The following is an 18,250-nucleotide window of genomic DNA, read 5'->3' on the forward strand; positions in this document are numbered from 1 at the left end:
CCATTCATTAGTGCTATGTATCTCAATATATAAAGTTGCTTGTGCCTCTCATGGTATAAGAAACAATTCAAAAGGATTCACAAATATTTTCAATAGCTATGTATTTATTTCAATGAATATCAGAAATTTACCTTTTTTTTTTTAATCACACATGACATGCTGCATTTATTTAAGTTAAAAACAGTGAACTGAGGGGTGACTTAGCGGCTCAGTTTAGTTAAGCAGCTGGCTCTGGGTTTTGGCTCAAGTCATGATTTCAGGGTCTTGGGAGGGAGCCCCATGTAAGGCTCTGCGCTTAGGGAGGAGGCTGCTTCTCTCTCTCCCTTTGCCCCTAGCTCATTCTCTCTCTAAAATAAATAAATCTTAAAAAAAAAAAAAAAGAGTGAATGGATTTAAGAAAAATAGTAGGTCAATAGTAATACAGGCGGTATATGTATATGTAAAAACAAAACAAAACAAAACAAGAAGTCAGTGATAGAAAAATAACACATTTGGGAACTATTGTCTTAACTTGTCCCCAGCCAGGCACTACACTGAACCTGGATGGAAGGACAAGATAGGAAGGTACCATATTTGACCGCCAAGATTTCTACTTCAGTATAGTCATTGTGGATTCCTTCCCTTCTCTCCCCCTGCAATCCATCAACTAGCCCCATCAGGCAGCAGTTAAAAACACATCCAGAACCCAGATGCTTCTCACCATTCCCACTGTTAATACCTTGACCCAAGTCACCGTCATCTTTCACCTGGATTGCTCTAATCAATAACCTCCCAACTGCTTTTCCTTTTGCCCTATACAGTTTATTCTCCACCAAGAGCCAGAGCCATCTTTTAAAAATACACACTGGCTCATATGTCACTTGCCCGATCACAACTCTCCAGGGACTTCTCATGACACTCAGAACACAAGCTTACCTCCTGACCATGGCCTCACATGGTCTAGTACCAGCCTACCTGACCACTCCTGCTCTGGCCTCCTTTAATCCAGTCACCACAGTCTTTCCCAATATCCTCTGAACACAGCTGGCTTTTTCCCTCCACTTCAAGGGTTCCTCTGCCAGTTCCTGACATGCCTCACTTCCTCCATTTGTTCAGGTTTCTGCTCAAATGGAACCTCTGCAGAGAAGCCTCCCTGTTTCAGGTTTCTAGAACGGCTCCCCCTTGCCTTGTTATTCCCTATCCCTTTGCTCTTATCTCCTCCTAGTCCCTCTCTCCACCTGAAAGTATACTTTTGTTTACTTGCTGTCTGTCAGTTTCTCTCACTAGTATAACTCCATGAGAACAGGGACTTTATCTGCCCCGTTCATTATTGTAGCATCAATAAATATTTCCCATATGAAGCAACAAATACAATCCACATTTTCACCTGCTAAGACACCAGAAACCAATAGGTAAAGAAGTCCCCACACTCCAGGAGCCTCAAATGCTAGCAGCTGGCTGAACACACTGGTACCTTCTAGAGTTCAGGGGCGCTGTGGTGGGAAGCACAAGATGAATAGCACTGACCAGGATATCGTTCATCTCCTGACCTCTAAGCATTAATACTGCCCATCGGAACCTTTTTTTCCCCTAGCCTACCAGATACAAAGGCAACTATCTTCTTTTTCATGGTTTCTGGGAACACACAGAAAAAAATAAGCCAAGAAGACCATAGATAAACAAAGTAAACTAGGTAGCAGGAAAGAGATAAAATCCCTGCCTGGCCTGGAATAAATCTACCAGCTCTCAGCTGAGTCAAGAGAGGCTCTAAGATAACTGTAAAGAGTGCTCCAGTTCTCAGCAAGACACCGCAGCCAAAGTGGCAGTGTCCAGGCTGATACAGTACAGGCTGAGAGTGTCAGATGGGCTTACAGTGAACTATCTCCTTGTGGGTTCTGACAACTGCAGTCTCCCAGTCCACCTTAAAATCCCCAATCAGGACAGCAATGAAAGAGCAATGCCTAATGCACTGCGTGGTAATGCCAACCAGCTTCATCAGGACTACCTGTCTCCTACACAGGGGTCCACACATCCGGAGAAGGAATTACAGTCCACAGGCCTCAATTCCTGTCTGTCTTGAGGCATGGGTGGCTGTGCACTGATTTCTCAACCAAAAGAGATTGTCACCAGCTTTTTGAAAGAGGAAGTGTTTCAGTAGAGAACCAATTTCTTCTGCCCACCTAGATCCTTTTCCTGCCTTTACCTACCTGTCTTCTCACTCTGATCTGCCCTAGGAATGGTTTGGGTACTTTTTGGTCAAAACAAATGGAGGCAGCAAAGGGCAAGGGAGGGAAAGACGTTCATAATCAGAGGCCTAACACTGACATTCGTGGCTGCCGTCCCCACTAACTGGTAGTGGAAGATGGGCATACATCATCTCTCTGACCCTTCTCATCTGCACAGATCAGGTGCTGTGAAAATCAGCAAGGCAATGTCTGTGAAGGTCCTCTGAGAACTGTACACAGACTGTATATGGTCATTCTTTTACATGAATAGCCTCTGGTTTGGGGGAATGATGATATTATTGATAACAACAACAGCAGATAATAACGTTTAATGACTGCTTAGAATATCAGGCACCACTGAGCTAAGGATTTCCATCCAAATCTCATTTAATCCATCCAACAAATCAATGATATAAGTACTAAAGCTATACTGATCTCACAAAAAACAAAAACATAAGCAAAAACAAAAACAAAACAAAACAAAACAAAAAACAAACCAACTCCTGAGGCCTGGGCGAATTAATTTTCCAAGGTCACACACTCAGTAAGTTGTGAGGCTGGGATTCCAACCTATGTATGTAGTAATACTGTAGAGCCCACTCTCCCAAGCACTACTCCACACTTATCCCCACTGCGGGCAACAGGATGTGATAGCCTCTGCTGAATCTTGCATGCTCTGAACACTCTGGTCAGGATGGGAAGGAACGACCCTGAGAGACTACAAGTAGGGACTGAGGATTCAGCTTTCTCATCTGTAAATGGGGTCTATAATACCACCTACATCACAGGGTTTTTATAAGGATCAAACAACATAACATATATAAAAAACCCTGAGCACACTGCCCTGTAATAAGTATGTGTTCAATAAACATTAATTGAGACCCTTGAGGAAAACCTTTCAGTCTCTGCTTTAACAACCCCTTGCACTGGACTTTAGAATTTAAAGATGCAGCCAGGGATCTCTTCACTGTTGCTTGGCCAAAGCCCAAACCAGAATGCCAAGGGGTGGGTCACACCTGCCCAGGCCATGACTTGCTATTGGTACAGAGCCTACAATTCTAAGAGAAAGAGGGGTATTAGACCACAACAAAGTCACGCAATGGCTGCATCTGTCATTCTAAAGTTGGCTGGGAGAGAGGATGGTTTGTTAAGTGTCATTTAGGACAAATAGAAAGGCTTCTGAATGTCTAGGCTAGCTGGAGGAGTGCCTTTGCCAGTCATGTCCTTGAGGGATTGGGGCCTCACCAAACAAAATGGCTGAGATCCCATATAATAAAATCTCTGAGAAAAGAAGCTGTCCTTTCCCCTTTCTCTCTTGCTAGCCCCCAACCCCAGAGTTATTCTCTTGAAAATAACCCCAGGGTTATTCTCAAGCTAGGGCATTACAACACAACTGTCTGTGCAGGCCACATCCACTGTGTTGCACACACAAGTCATAAGGCAAAGTGAGGTGCAGAAAATCAGCACTTGGGTGAGCTAGAATTATACCATCTTGCCTGCCCATGGCTCAGAAGATAAAAGTGGTAGCCAGAGAAACCTGCCATAGCACAAGAGGGAGGGGAAAGGAGAAAGCAAAAGGGCCCAGAGGAGTGGGGGCGGGGATCTGGAAGGAAATTCAGACAAGGGAGAGATCCAGCGCCTGTCTCCTATCAGGCCTGGCCTGGAAGGTGTGGATGGAAAGCTGGAGGGGAAGGTGTACTCAGCTGACTGCCTCGTGGGCCAGCACTCAGGAGGTCAGGCCGCCATGCCCATTAATGCTGCCCATCCTTTTCGGGTTTAAAAAGGGAAATGTTCTATTTATAAACCACTGACCAGTGGAGACCTGGCAGCCACTGGATGGCTCTGATCCTGCAGGGATTCTGGTTACCAGTGGCTGCCTTCTCCTGCCTCTCAGCTGTGGGTGTTCTAATAGCAAACGGCCTAAGGTGACTAGAAGCACAAGAAGAAGAAAATCCTCCTTTCTGTCCTCTGCTGCTTTCATAGAATGTTGAACTTTTAGTAATGTCTGAAGGTTTTAAAACCTTTCCAAAACAATGACCCATATGATCCCACGAAACCTTTCCCTACTATCTTTAAGACTAAATCTCTTTTTCTGTTTTACAGATCAAGGGAAGCTGAGGCCCAGAGATGAAGGGAATGTATAAATCAGAGGCCAGACAACAAGCAAGGTAACGGTGCCTTCCCAGCTCTTCTCCTGGTCCTCAATCTTGTCCTTATGGAACAAGAAAAGCCTGGATACAGCGCGATCAGGGAATGTGACTGAATGATGACCTAAGAAGGGCGGATGTGTGTACCAGGAACCAAGCAGCTTTGGTTGTGTTGTCCAATGCCTGCAAAAGGGCAGTGGGCCATGTTACAGTTCTGTGCCTGGGAAGCTGCGGAATCAATGACACACAGTAACCATCTCTCAGCGTCACGCAGAGCATGTGAGGAGCCACGGACAGTTCTAATGAGGAGGCTCACTGAGAAGCAATGTGGGATGTCCCCTCAAAAGTGAAGAGCTGAGGAGGTTAGGTGTTTGATGATGATGATGAAAGGCCTTCCAGCTCCAATGGGTTGGCCACATAACGACAGGATGGCAAAACAGAGGAAAGACTTCCACTTGTGTTCTCAGTCTCTCTCTCAAGTAAATAAGTACAATATTTTAAAAAAAAAAAAAAAAAGGCAGTCTAAGAACTGACAAAGCCCTAGAATCTGTGGGCCAGATTTGCCATTGCCTGATCTGTAAATAAAGTTCTATTAGCAAACATGCATTTGTTTTCGTATTGTCTACGGCTGCTTTCACGCTACAATATCAAGTGTTAAATAATACTGCAAAACTGAATATATTTACAATCTGGCTCTTTACTGAAAAGGCAGATCCTGTGCTAAGCAATAACATTCAGGAAACCAGGGGGTTTACATGTTCATGTGTTTTTTCCCCTAATGCACATGAAAATAAATATATAAATCTAAACAGTAATTTAAAATGTGTGTCTGGCACTATCTAAAATTATCTGAGATACCACCAGTAGTATGTGTACCCCATTTTGAGAAATACAGTCATGGGGATTTAATGAACTCACACTCATAGGGCACCAGCCTGAAAACAGCAGGGATGTTAGCAGCCACCCTTCGTTCTCCTTCCTGCTCCCCTCAGGAACACTTCCGCCCATCCAGTGAGCTTCCCCCTTCTTATATGACAGACTAATAGGCACGACCAATAATGAAAAGGATAAGAGCCAATAGTAATGAGGCATTTATTAAATAATACGCCAGCTACTTTGCTAAACTTCAATCATCCTAGCAACTTCATGAGACAGGTGTGGTTTTTTATCACCCATGTTACAGAAGAGACAATGCAAGCTTAGAGGCCCAGCATGGACCTATTCCATAGCCAGTGTGGCAGCATGCTAACCCTTACCACTCACATGGTATCCTCCACCGAAACAGCTCTTCCCAATCCATGAGGCGGGACCTACCCACAGAGAATTATCTGAGGTATGTGCAAAGACTGAGGTAGACGCATGCTCAGGCTGATGCTACTCATAACAGCAAAAATCTGCAGAGGACATCCAAGTCCAATGACAGGAAATCGTTCAACAAATTTGGTTATAATCCTCTGACAGAGTATTAAACAACCATTGCAAATGGCATTTATAAACAATTTTCATGACATGGAAAAAATGCTTGAAAATTATTTAAAGCAGGATAAAGAAAGTATATTCAGTATAATGCCAAGGGAATCAAAATACATACTGGCATTGACAAAATCCATATAAGACACCATGAAAAAAAACACAAGAAAGAATTATCTCTAGGGCGGCATTAGAAATGATTTATATTGAATTCTGAAAACTACTGCTATATTTCCTTCATATTCTATAATGAATTCATATTATTTTTATAATAAGCAAAAATACCTATTTTTCAAGCTGCTTAGGGGATTCAGTGTTCCCCACCATGGCCCGGTGTAAACGACAACCTGAGTGAGCTCTTGAGCATTATACAAACACGAAAAATTCCTGTAAAAGTACCAGATTAAAAACAAACTGGAAGGAAAGAAGGGACTGACATCTGGAAGCAGAGGAAGTGCTACGTTTCCTTCTTCTGGGGGAAGAGGGAAGGGCGTTCCCATTTTTTTTTTTTTAACTCTTGCTAGCCTACATGGAAGCCCATTCTGAGATCACTCTCTGACCAACGGGCTCTGGGCATTTTGTCTGCACAGCAGGTACATGTGCAGACAGCATGACGATGACATGCACCCACACACGTGATGGGCCATCTGGCCATCAACTCCGTGTGGTCTGAACCTCAAAAGCAGACCATATATTCCTTAAAGGTAGAGGCATGTGTTCTACTTGTAGGAGTCCTTCCTTCTCTGCAGTCACACTGGCCTGCGTCACAGGCACCTAAGAACTTTGAGAGGTATTATTTGAATACGGAGCTACAGGAAGGCAGGACTCCTGCTGGGAAACCAGCGAAGAGTTCAGATAGGAGCACACAGGAACACATCGAACAAGAGCAGGAAGCACCGTCATCAACTGCAAGGTCCTCTTGAAAAGCCAGATGGCCCATACTGACCTGAGTGTGAACTGCACAAGAAGGCACATCTGGGGCAATCTGGCCATATACCATTGAAATAATCCGATTAACCTATGGAATTTGAGTGACTATTCACGTAAGTGAAGTGGCTAGCTGTGAAGTTGAGATTAGGAGACTGAGCTCAGGGTCTGGCTCAGTCTGTCAGCCTTCAGCCTTCAAACAGCTGGAGAAGCAGTGGGAAGGCAGCATTTCTGTAAACAAGCTAATCTTTTTGGAGCTAAGTAGGCAGTGACATTTATTATTTAAAGACTTCTAACTTGGAAGAGATCAACTCACACTAGAAAAGCCTGCCCTTCCCTCACTTTCTTACAGTGGACTGGAGTTTCCTCTCTGACAAGTTTTCGTCTCTCTAACCATCCCTCAGGTGGGACTACAGGACAACAGCAGCCTTGGCAGAGAAGAGGCCACTTCTTTGTTTCATCTCCTGATTCCTACTGGAGCTCATTTCAAAGGAGAATAAACCCATTCTCACAGAGCCTCTGGAGAGGAAATCTCACGGCTGCAGTCAAAGGCAGGGCAAGCAACACGACCTGGAGACTGAGAAGATATGCACTAAAGCATGAGGAAATGCACTAAGGTGGCTCAGGGGGCTGCAGAGAGCTGGGTGGGAGCAGGGATTCTTGCCCAGGGCAGAGTCCTGTTCTTCACAATAAGAAAGGGGGCAAACCCATGACAGCTATCAGCGGTCTAGGTTATTAGCACTGGGGTGTGATCAGCAAAGCAGCTTAGGGAACAGCAAACCATATTTCCTTCCTCTCTAATATTCTTACTCACATCTTCTCCCTCCCTTTCTCTAGCAGGCAAGAATTCGGACAGCTAGAGAAAAAATATACATCACTGATGTATATTACGGACATTCCATCAATAAACCCGGGGCAAGTCCCCTGATGGCAACAGGATCCCCAATAAGAGACCCATAGAACTGGCATAAATAGCAGATTGGTTTTTGAATTTAACATTTAAGGATTAACTTAACTAAGAATACCCAAGACCTCTATGTAGAAAACTAAAACTCTGATACAGGACACAGGCAATCTGAATAAAAGGAAAGACATTCCAAACTTTTGGAGATGACTTAGTATTATAAGAGTGTCAGTTTTCTATGAATTAACCTATATAATCCAATGCAAATCTAAAGGAAAGTTTTAAGTTTTTGAGAAACTTATAAAACTTATGTTAGAATTTACCCAAGGATAGAGGTCCACAAGCAGCTAAGTCAAACCTTAAAAAGTAGAGTAGCAGACATGGAAGACTTTCCACAAAGATATTATATGAAAAGCAGAGAGATATTACCAACAAAACAAACAGGCCAAGAACTTAAAGAACCCAGAGAAAGAGCTCAGATATACAAACCTAATATACAATAAAGCTGGCACTGTAAGTCAAAAGCAGAAAGAACGAAATTTGTGGGAAAGCTGATTCTTCATGTGGATAACAGTAAAACTGGATCTTCAGGAAATACCACATATGATGATGGTAGGTATGAGTTGGGATAAAATCCTCAACATGGAAGACAGAATCATGAAGCCAATGAAACAAAAGGTAGGCGCACATCTTTGTGACATGGGTTAGAAAGGCCTTCTTTAAAACATATCTTGAAAATCATAAACCAGAAGGTGAAAATTTAAAAAAAAAAGGGGTACTTCAATATATAAGAGGGCTTTACATTCAAGTAAGAATATCACAAATAATATTAACAGATGACAAGACAGGAAAATGTATTTAAAATGTCTATAGCTAACAAGTGATGGCTCTCTAAAATACAGAAGAAACTTTATAAATCAGTAAGAAAAAAGTGGCAAGTGAAAGAGAACTTGAGCAAAGGACATGAACAGTTAATCCAAAGAAGGAGAAACCCAGTCAAAAGGCATATGAAGAGATGCTCAAACATACTAATTATCAGACAGATGCAAATCAAAACAATAATGAGCTACCATATTTATATGATTGACAAAAAATCCGAAAGCCGAAAAAGTTGGCAGAAATGAAGAAATCCTCATGTAGGGCTGATGGAACTACTGACATACCACTCCAGAGAATTACTCCCTCAAACTAAGTATATTCACACCCTTGGATCAGCCAACAATTCTCCTCAAGGGTATATCCCAAAGAAATTCTCACACAGGGAGATGTACAAGCTTTACAAAGTTGTTCACTGCAGTGCTGTTAGTGCTCATGAGGAGCTGAAGTCCTAAGGAGATATAGTGTGCAGCTGTGTAAAAACAGATACAGAGTGTGATACACCACAGAGGGTGCAGCAGACAGAAGCCACAGTCTAGAAGCAGACAGAGGAATAGGGATGGCTCCCAATACAATGCTGAGGGAGCAAAGAAAGAGAACATGACATACCATCATGGCAGATAAAAGATACAATATTGCTCAAAAATACACTTAATGTACACATTAGAGTGGTCTATATTGAAGGAAGGAAATAGGAGCTGTGAAAAGAATTAAAAGCAAAGAAATAAAGAAATGAATGAATCAATAAATATGAAGCAAGGGGCCTGTGATGATCCCATGCCGCAAACTGCGTAGTATGATTCCTGCAATCCCTCTGCACGTGAGATTCAAACAGAAACTAGAGAAGAAGACAGGAAAAAGGCTCTGCAAAGAAATTTGTGTTTGTTTATCGGCTGCCATCCTCTCCCTGACAACTGGGCCATTCGGAAAATACCAGCAGCTGACAGGCATTATTTACGCACCTGTCTGATACCCCACAGGCACTGTACGCCCTGAGAGGAACTTCAAGATCAAAGCAACAAATTCAGAAGTTTCCCCAAAGGAATTTCCTTTTCCTACCTGCCCCTTCAAAACACTCTGACTCTGGGATAAAATAGTGGCATTCAAACCCCCATGAAAACATTTTCTAGAAAGGAAAAGGCTACACATTTAGAATTTGGATATTCAAGGCAAAAAGAGCAATGCCACACTCTGAAATTCTTGTCAGACTGACTTCCCTCAAAAACAGTTTCGATGGTGGTATAGACATTGGGTTGCAGAACAATCAGACCCTGGACAACAGTGCCACCTGTAGTGGCAGTTGAGCCCATAGGCGGGTATGGAGGGAAAATGAAAATTACTTTGATCCACAGACATGGGAAGTTCAATTATGTCAGAAGAGAGAGGGAGCTAAGGCATTATATGATGGGAAAATGGGGTCCCAATGCCAGAGGATGTGATAAAGTATCAATCCAGAACCCTGCTCTGGTTTTGCCAGCTTGGAAACAGAACAACTTTTGGAATAATACTTTAAAAAATTGTTTCTATCCAAACCACTCCTGGAAAAATGGCCAATATGTTTTAATCCATCGTTTTGCTCTCCAGCTTGCTAAATGAAAGGGTAAGCAATTGAAAAATCATTAGACACTCCAGGCAGCCAGCTCTCTGGGCTCTGTGAATAATGGTATGCCAAAAGCAAACTGTTGCATGGGTCTATAGTCTCCAAAATGGAACTTTTTGTGTTGCTCTTTTCTTTGGGAGGTAGAGTATCTCTGTGGTTAACAGCAGAACCTCTAGTGTTAGACAGAATTCAGATTACATTGTGCTGCCTGAGTTTACTAACCTCAATTTCCTAATATACAGTAGGTCGAAAGTGCCTATCTCAGTGTTTCAAGTATTAACTAAGGTCATATGCATAAAACATTCATAAACATAGTAAGTGGTGGATAAACAGCCAGGATTTTAAAATATATAATCACTGCAGACAATGCAAAGCATGGAGAAGTATTTAAAACAGAAGGTCAACCCCTTCCAATAATCTACACTCTATCCACTCTATCTGTTTCATGATCAAGGTCTTTCCAGACTTTTTTCTATCAATATATCTAGAGAAGTCAAATATTTTACTAGGAACATTGCTCTGTAACGTGATTTTTTAAACCTCAATTAATGATATACTGTGTGGGGTGCCTGGGTGGCTCAGTCAGTTAAGTGTCTGCCTTTGGCTTAGGTCATGATCCCAGCATCCTGGATTCAAGCCCCACATCAAGTCCCTGCTTCTCTTCTCCCTCTGCTTGTGTGCTCTGTCAAATTAAAACAAAACAACCACAACAAAATAAGATACCAAGGGCACCATTTCCACAAATACACCTAGATTGCTCTTGTTCTTTTTAAAGACTACACAGTATCTTGATATTTTTAAAGATTTTATTTATTTACTTGAGAGGGGGAGAAAGGGAATGTGAAGAAGCAGAAGGAGAGGGAGAATCTCAAACAAGACTGCAATGAGCACAGAGACCAACACGAGGCTCCATCCCAGGACCTGACATCATGACCTGAGCCAAAACCAAGAGCTAGGTACTCAACTGACTGAGCCACCAGGCGCCCCACATCTTGATATTTTTAATCAACTTCCTATTGCACATCTAATTGTCTCTCTTTGTTATTATTACCAATGCTCCAGTTCACTTCCTTGTTGCACAAACATTTTTGTACTTTGGTCTACTTCTTTAGGATAACACTGGTTCAAAGGATACTAGCTTTCAATACATATTCCCCAAAGGCCCTGCAGAATGGTATAACCAGATGGCATGCCCACCCAGAGAATCAGGGTCATTTTTCAAATCTATTGGCACTGATCTCAAGCAGAGAGGAGACGGTTTATCAAAAGTCACAAGCAAACTTCTGGTTGGTAGTCACTCATACATATCCCATTCCTCAGAGTTCTCGGGTCATTCATTACAGCATAGTGTGTCCCAGGCTGGGGCATGACATGGGCATGTTATTTAAGTCTGCTTGGCCATCTATCCTCTCTTGTTCTGGTGGTTTCCCCGATTTCCCACTGGAAAACTACCTTGCTCCCATTTTATGCAATACTCTTAAAACTGTCAGTAACAGTGTGTTGTTTTCCCCTGCATCAGCCTAAGCTAGACCAACCTGTTGTTATCTTTCTAGGAATCTGAATCTTCAGAAGAGTGAGGCAGGTACTAAAAAACAGTTTAGAGCTTTGTCATCCTGCAGATATTCTTCAGAAGACCCTTTCTTATTGGTTCCTGGGCTCCAGAGCTGGTATACTTTCAAGCCTGGCTCTTCAACTCTTCCTACCTTACTGCAAGTTACTCAACAGCCTTCCATATTCCTTCATTTTTATTACTGTGGTTTTTGCTATTGTTATCTTAGAATATGTTAGCCATAATTGATTTCAGATATACTGAAACAATCCCACCATATAGAAGCAGGGAAAAGCACGTGTTTCCTTGAAAAAAATTTCCCTTATTCAATTCTTGAAGGAAAAAAAAGAAAAAATATTTTCCCTCTTCTAAAGGCCTCTTAACCTACCAATACCAACCACTCCAAATTACCTAATATTTTATATAAAACTCCTGGTCAAAATCTGTATTTTGGAAAGAATGAAAGGAAAATCTCTGTCCTTTAATGGATTTAACACACACAAAAATACTTCATCCTTTTGTCCATACGGAGAAACACTGCTTTACTGATTTTTTTTTGACATCACTGGAATTCACGGGAGGGCTCTTTGAATGTTTCTCCAAGTGGATTTTACAAAGCAAATCTGAGGCAAGGGGACAGGATTTCCTTTGCACTCTTGCTAGCAACCTGGAAGGAACTGGTTCATACTCCTAGGCACCAAGGACATCAACAGCCCTAACACTAGCAGTGCCTTTTCATTTTAATCCAATCGTCTTTACAAGGTCACAGATGCTCTTGGAAATTATGATTAACCAGAGTGCTCAAAGCCAGCAGCAGGGGAAATGTGCTGTATATTCTACAGAGGCTGCCCAGGGTCATTCTCATCAAAGAGGAATATTATTACAGACTTCACCAACTCTACTCTTTCCTCTCCAAAAAGGTAACAAAGAACACACAGTTACTAAGCAATCACTAAGATAGTTGTTGCCTAACCAGTCCTTTGAACAAGACTGTGTAGGAGGCAATTCTGGCTTTCCCGTAGGACAAGGTTCTTGGGAAGCTGCATAGTACTCGAGCAAGTGGCTTTTAAGTGGTTATTGGAACTACATTCTCAAGACCTAGGGTTAACTGAGATAATATACATGAAAATGCTTTGTCAAGTGTGAAAGGTTATAAAATGCAAGGTGTCACTACGGTCTTGCCAGTCAGGCTCATTGAAATATCCCGGAGTTTCTGAGACGGTAAGTCAGGACGAAAGCAACTGACTACACTAGGGAAATGGGGCAGACCCAACATGCCCACAGCACCCCCTGGTGGTTCTTCCCCAGCATAGCAACTTTTAAAGCTCAATCCCAACCCCAGCTCTAGAAAATCATCCAAGGGACATACTTACTCCCTTCACTCTGGCTGTCTTTGTTCGAATTGTAGACCTGGAAAATAGAAATAAACATTTACTTGTGTGAATTTTATACCACCCTACAGGTTCAAATAATAAAATCATTACCTGGCCCCTTTCCCTAACTTATGCTGTAAAATGGAAGGCAATTTCTGGCCCCCAAACATGAATCCTCTCTAAAACTACCTACTTCCCAGAATTTACTTCAGGTATTCCTAAGCGTGTGTATATATGTATGTATGTGTATGTATGTATGTATGTGTGTGTGTGTGTATATATATATATGTGTGTGTGTATATATATATATATATATAATCAGAATCACCTGTGCAACTTAACTTAAAAACAGATCATATTCTTTAAAAAAAAAAAAACCCATGCGTATATTTAAATTAAAAAGAAGAAAAGTTTTAAATAGTTACAATCATTAAGCTTTTACTGGGCACCAAGCAACATGTTGAGCAATTCACATGAATGATCTCAAATTATCTATACAACAATTCAACTGAGAAGGAACTCATCAATGTATTACAGATGGAGAATTTGAGACTTAGGTTAACTAAGGTCTCACAGCTAGTAAATGGCAAAGTCAGGACAAAGATACGTTATAAACTGTTAACTGTTAACACTGGGAAATGGAACCATTCACATTCTGCTTTATATGGTTTTGAAATTTGAAAGTTGTAAGGAAAATATGTTACTTTTACAATGTAAAACACTTAAATTATTTACAGAAATCATAAATGGGAAAAGTGGTCCAATAGAGAAAAAGAGAAAGTACCCCAATGTAAAACACATAATGACATACTGCAAGAATCAGCAAGCTTCTCCTATGAAGAGCCAGATAGTAAATATTTTAGGTTTTGTGGGCCAAGAAACAAAATCAATATTATGCAGATGCTTGTTTAACAAGAGAAAAAGTGAATTTCCACAAATTTTTGGTTGACAAAATTTAAAACACAGCAATTTTTTGAAATTGAAATATAGGTAATATATAGGTATAATATAGGTGTAATATTCATCACAGGTTAGAATCCCTTTTAGAGTTCCAAGGGTCTCTTTTCAGAGATGCTTGGTTCATTTCCTCTAGAGGTTAAGTAAGTGGTTCTCAACCAAGAACGGCCATTAGAATCCTGTGGAATCTCTCCTCCAAGGAGTATAATTTTTGAAATGTAGATCCACCAATCAAAAGAATTGGGTTTTATTTGTTTGTTGGTTTTACATAAGGAGGATAACATTTGGCTTAATTAGGGTTCAAAGTTAGTACTTCCTATCAAATCAATTGCAAATGTTATCTATAAATGCCACATTTAGCTCACAGGTTATACAAAAAGCGGGTGGTGTGCTGCATTTGGTCTATAGGGCATTTTGCCAATCCCTGATGTAGTGACATTAGTAAGTAAGATAAACCCTCTTTTTTAAGGGGGGGGGGACACAGTTTTCCAAATCTCTCTTTGGTCATTTTAATTCTTTATATATGAAAAGGCATAAGGTAAAGCTGGCCATCATAAGTATGTTTGTATGTACATATGTACATACCTATCTATCATCTATCTACCTACCTACCTACCTACTATTCCAAATGATTCTGATGGCTACTCTTGGTCAAGAACCACTTATTTAACCTCTAGAGGCAGTGAGCCGAGCATCTCTAAAAAGAGAGTCATGAAACCCTAAAAGAGATTTCTACCTGCTAGCAAGTGTGTGCGGAAACAGCTGGTCAGGAGCTTTCCAACCTGGCCCTTCAGTTGACTTCTGTCACTGGGTAAGGTTCTCGCCCTGTCGGGCCTCTACTGCCTCATCTGTAAATTAAAGGAGTTGGCCAAGAAGGTTTCAAATGATCAAACTCTAAGTAAGACAAATCACTTCATTTCATTATTACTGATTTCCTAAAGAAGACTAAAGAGGCACAACCACTATTTGAAAGTCAGGAGGATGAGGATTAAAGAAAAGGGTTTCTGTACTTGAGGCAAAGGCATCAGTTTTTATGCTTAAAAGTTCTAGAGATGAGGGGTCAAAAGACTGTGATCCTGGCACACAGCCTCTTGGAGGGAAGAAGACTGGTGCAATCGGCAATCAGTGCATCGTAGAGAGGTGAGGGAGATGAGGAGGGGCAGAGGGGCAGCAATGGAATCCTGCAGGATGTTGTGAGCTGTGAGTGAAACAAGTAGCCTCATAAAAGCTAGGACCAGCAATCTATTCCACTAACCTTGGAAAGCCAGGTAAGCCAAGTGCAAGGGAAGAAACTCTACCTTGTCAAGTATTTTTATTTTCCAGCATCCATGACTAATTCATTCTGTCCATTAAATTTAAACATTCTGAGAGAAACTTGCTCCTGTTTATAAATGGCAAAATCCAGAAAGAAGAACAAAATGCAAGACCTTTAGCTCTCCTTTATTAGGAGGAGAATTGCACCAAAGTACTTCCCTTCAAAGTTTCCTGGGTCTCAGGAAGCCCGTGCGTGCAACACCCAAGCATTCCCCAAATCAGACAGGTGTGATCAATGAACCAAAGGTGCCAGAAGCATGAGCTGCCCAATACTCTGAGGCCAGGCCATCCATCTCTGCTAGTTTGGTAAATGAGCCAAAGACAGTGAGTTTTGAAATAAACCTAATAAACCATGCCCGCCAGAACTGTGTGACTACAATGGCCCAGTAAGGAAGGCCCAGGGTGGGGGAGGAGCCTCACCACCACACAGGCCAGACAGCAGCATGGTAATAGCACTAAGTGAGAATGGCTTTGTTTAACTTACCAAGTACCACACACATCATTGAATCTTTTTAACCACCTTATGGCATAAGTACCAGGACTGTTCCCATTGTGCAGATGTGAAACCTAAGACCTAGAGAGGTTACACAGTTTGTTCAAGGATAGAGAGCAAGTGAGAGGCTTCCTATTCTATCTTGCCTCTACAGGGAGGTTACAATACTCTTTTACTTTTCCAAGCAGTAGCAAATGTGCATTACTACCAAGCAAAACCAGAAGTCTCTAAGTTCATAAATAGCTCCCATACTGGCAGAAGCTGAGAGTATGCAATTCCCCTTGAAAAATGGTCATTCTGTTCTGGGGATATCCTTTCTTTCTCTCTCTCTCTCTTTTTTGCAAATATATTTTTCTTTTTCTTTTTTTTAAATTTTATAATTCTTTAAAATTTTTTTATAAACCTGGGGATATCTTTTCATTATTATTATTCAAGTATAACTAACATAACTTGTTATATTAGTTTCAGGGGAAATCTTCTACAGAGCTTTTGGTGGCCCACTAGTGTAATACTGAATAAAGTAAAGAGGTGAGGCCAACTTCCTGAAATAAAAGGTCTCTTTAGCCATGGCTTCTGTCTTATGATTGATTAGCAGAATTATGTCAAGTTTGCAAGCTTTCAAGCAAGCTTTGTCTTGAAAGGAGAGAAAAAAAAAAAGAAAGGAGAGAACATAACTCTCCTGTATTAATTCAAGAGGACACGGGTCACTAAACAGTCCCTGAATTATGGCTCCTATGAAGACTAATTCAGTTAATACACTTTCTCCCGTCACTTACCATCTCTAAACCTTAATCACACCACCTGTAAAATGAGGACATTAACATTCCCTACCTCTTAGGGGTGTTGTGAAAATTAAATGAGATAATAGATATAAAACATTTAATACAAAGCAGAGAATACTGATTCCATGTCTCACTTAGAGTTCCATAAAGATAAAATTCCACCACCATTATTTTCATCTTCCTCATTAATTCTCTTCACATGCATCCCCTTCTGGGATAAAAGGCTAAGGATGGGCATGTAGTTTGAGGGGGCCAGTAACACTGGGCTCATCAGCATTTCAATTAAACAACTGAAACTGAGTAAGGGACTAAGAGCAAGGAAAAGAAATAACCATCCAAAACCAACTTACAGAGGAATGGGTTCTCAATTTTTTAAAAAACAGCAGTCAGAAACAAAAGTAATCACCTACTACCAACCACTTGTTCAACCACTTTTTCACCAATTACGTACCATGCACCATACTAAGCACTGAGATAAATAATTTTATTTCATCCTGAAGCCTACAGGGTAAGAGCACTGCCTCCACTTCACAACACTATGTAGGTTAAATAACTTTACAAAGATTACAAAGCTAACAAGTGGCAGAGTGCTCTAGACTAGCTGTGCTCAACCCCAACTTCATGCAACTTCCCCACTCAGTTCCACTTCCTAGAGGAAAACAAAACAAAACAAAACCTTGGCAATTAACAAAGAACTCAAAAGAAGCTAAGCAGTAATTAAAGTGGCAACAATACAACCATTATGTAAGAACAAAATTTCCACCCAATTTAAACATAACAGTAATTCCACAAACTTCCAATTAATACAAGCATAGCAGTAATTGAAAACCACAACCAGCTTGAGACACTTCAGGATGCCCAAAAAACATCCTTCCCTGAAACTCTGAGCACATACACACAGAACTGGCCAGCACTGCCAAGGACTGTGTGGCAGACAGATTTCTTAGTAGAGTACTACATTCAAATTCTTGTCAAACTCTATTAACAGGTTAAATTTAGAAATTTTAAGTGGCACTCCTCAGAATTTACTAGTAAGACAACCTTTGTCTGTAGAATGCCACTTAATAGTGGACATGCATTTTTAGATCAAGGAGAGACCCTCTTGTCACAGTGGGCCACAAGCTACACTTGGAATAGCTTTGAGAAGGAACTGTTTGAATCTTAAGCATGGAGAGATAAAATCGATTTGAACACCTTGCAGTAAAGAAGGTTGTGTCTCAACTGGAGACGGCAGAGCTCTGGAGCTAGGTACTGGCTCTTCCTCCTCCTCCCATTAGAAGAGTGCCTCTCATCATCCCTGCCTGATGCGCTGGAGAGAATGGAAGTAAATGGCTGCTGCTGCTTTTCTATTTCTCACCTAGCAACGCTCCCTTCCGCTCGCCCCTTCCACCACTACCAGCATCGCATTTCCAGGCTTAGAGGGGCTCTCTTGAAAGTCAAGTCAATAAAAATGTATCTGATGGCTCTTTCTGATGACTTATTCCTAAACAAATGTGAAAACCTTGCTCTTGCACCCTCCAGAATCACACGTAAAGAAGGCTCAGTGACTAGAACACAGCAGGCCACTCAATAAAGAGTGACTGGTCAATAGTTTTTGAGAAGAAGAATAAAGGAGAGACTTAATTTTTTTTTTATTTTTAAATCCCCATGTTGG

General features: G+C 41.2%; 1 protein-coding gene across 5 annotated transcripts in view; it reads right to left on the bottom strand.

Moving 5' to 3' along the window:
* ARHGAP26 (Rho GTPase activating protein 26) overlaps positions 1–18,250 on the bottom strand; it is a 437,763-nt gene that overhangs the window by 197,508 nt on the left and 222,005 nt on the right. For all 5 annotated transcript variants that reach the window (XM_080803878.1, XM_080803877.1, XM_080803876.1 and 2 more), the window contains exon 12: positions 13,051–13,087. In XM_080803878.1, coding sequence (XP_080660004.1) covers positions 13,051–13,087 — 37 coding nt within the window. The remainder of the gene's footprint in view (positions 1–13,050; positions 13,088–18,250) is intronic.

Source organism: Martes martes (assembly GCF_963455335.1).
Source record: "Martes martes genome assembly, chromosome: 5".
In the NCBI taxonomy this organism is placed as follows: Eukaryota; Metazoa; Chordata; class Mammalia; order Carnivora; family Mustelidae; genus Martes; species Martes martes.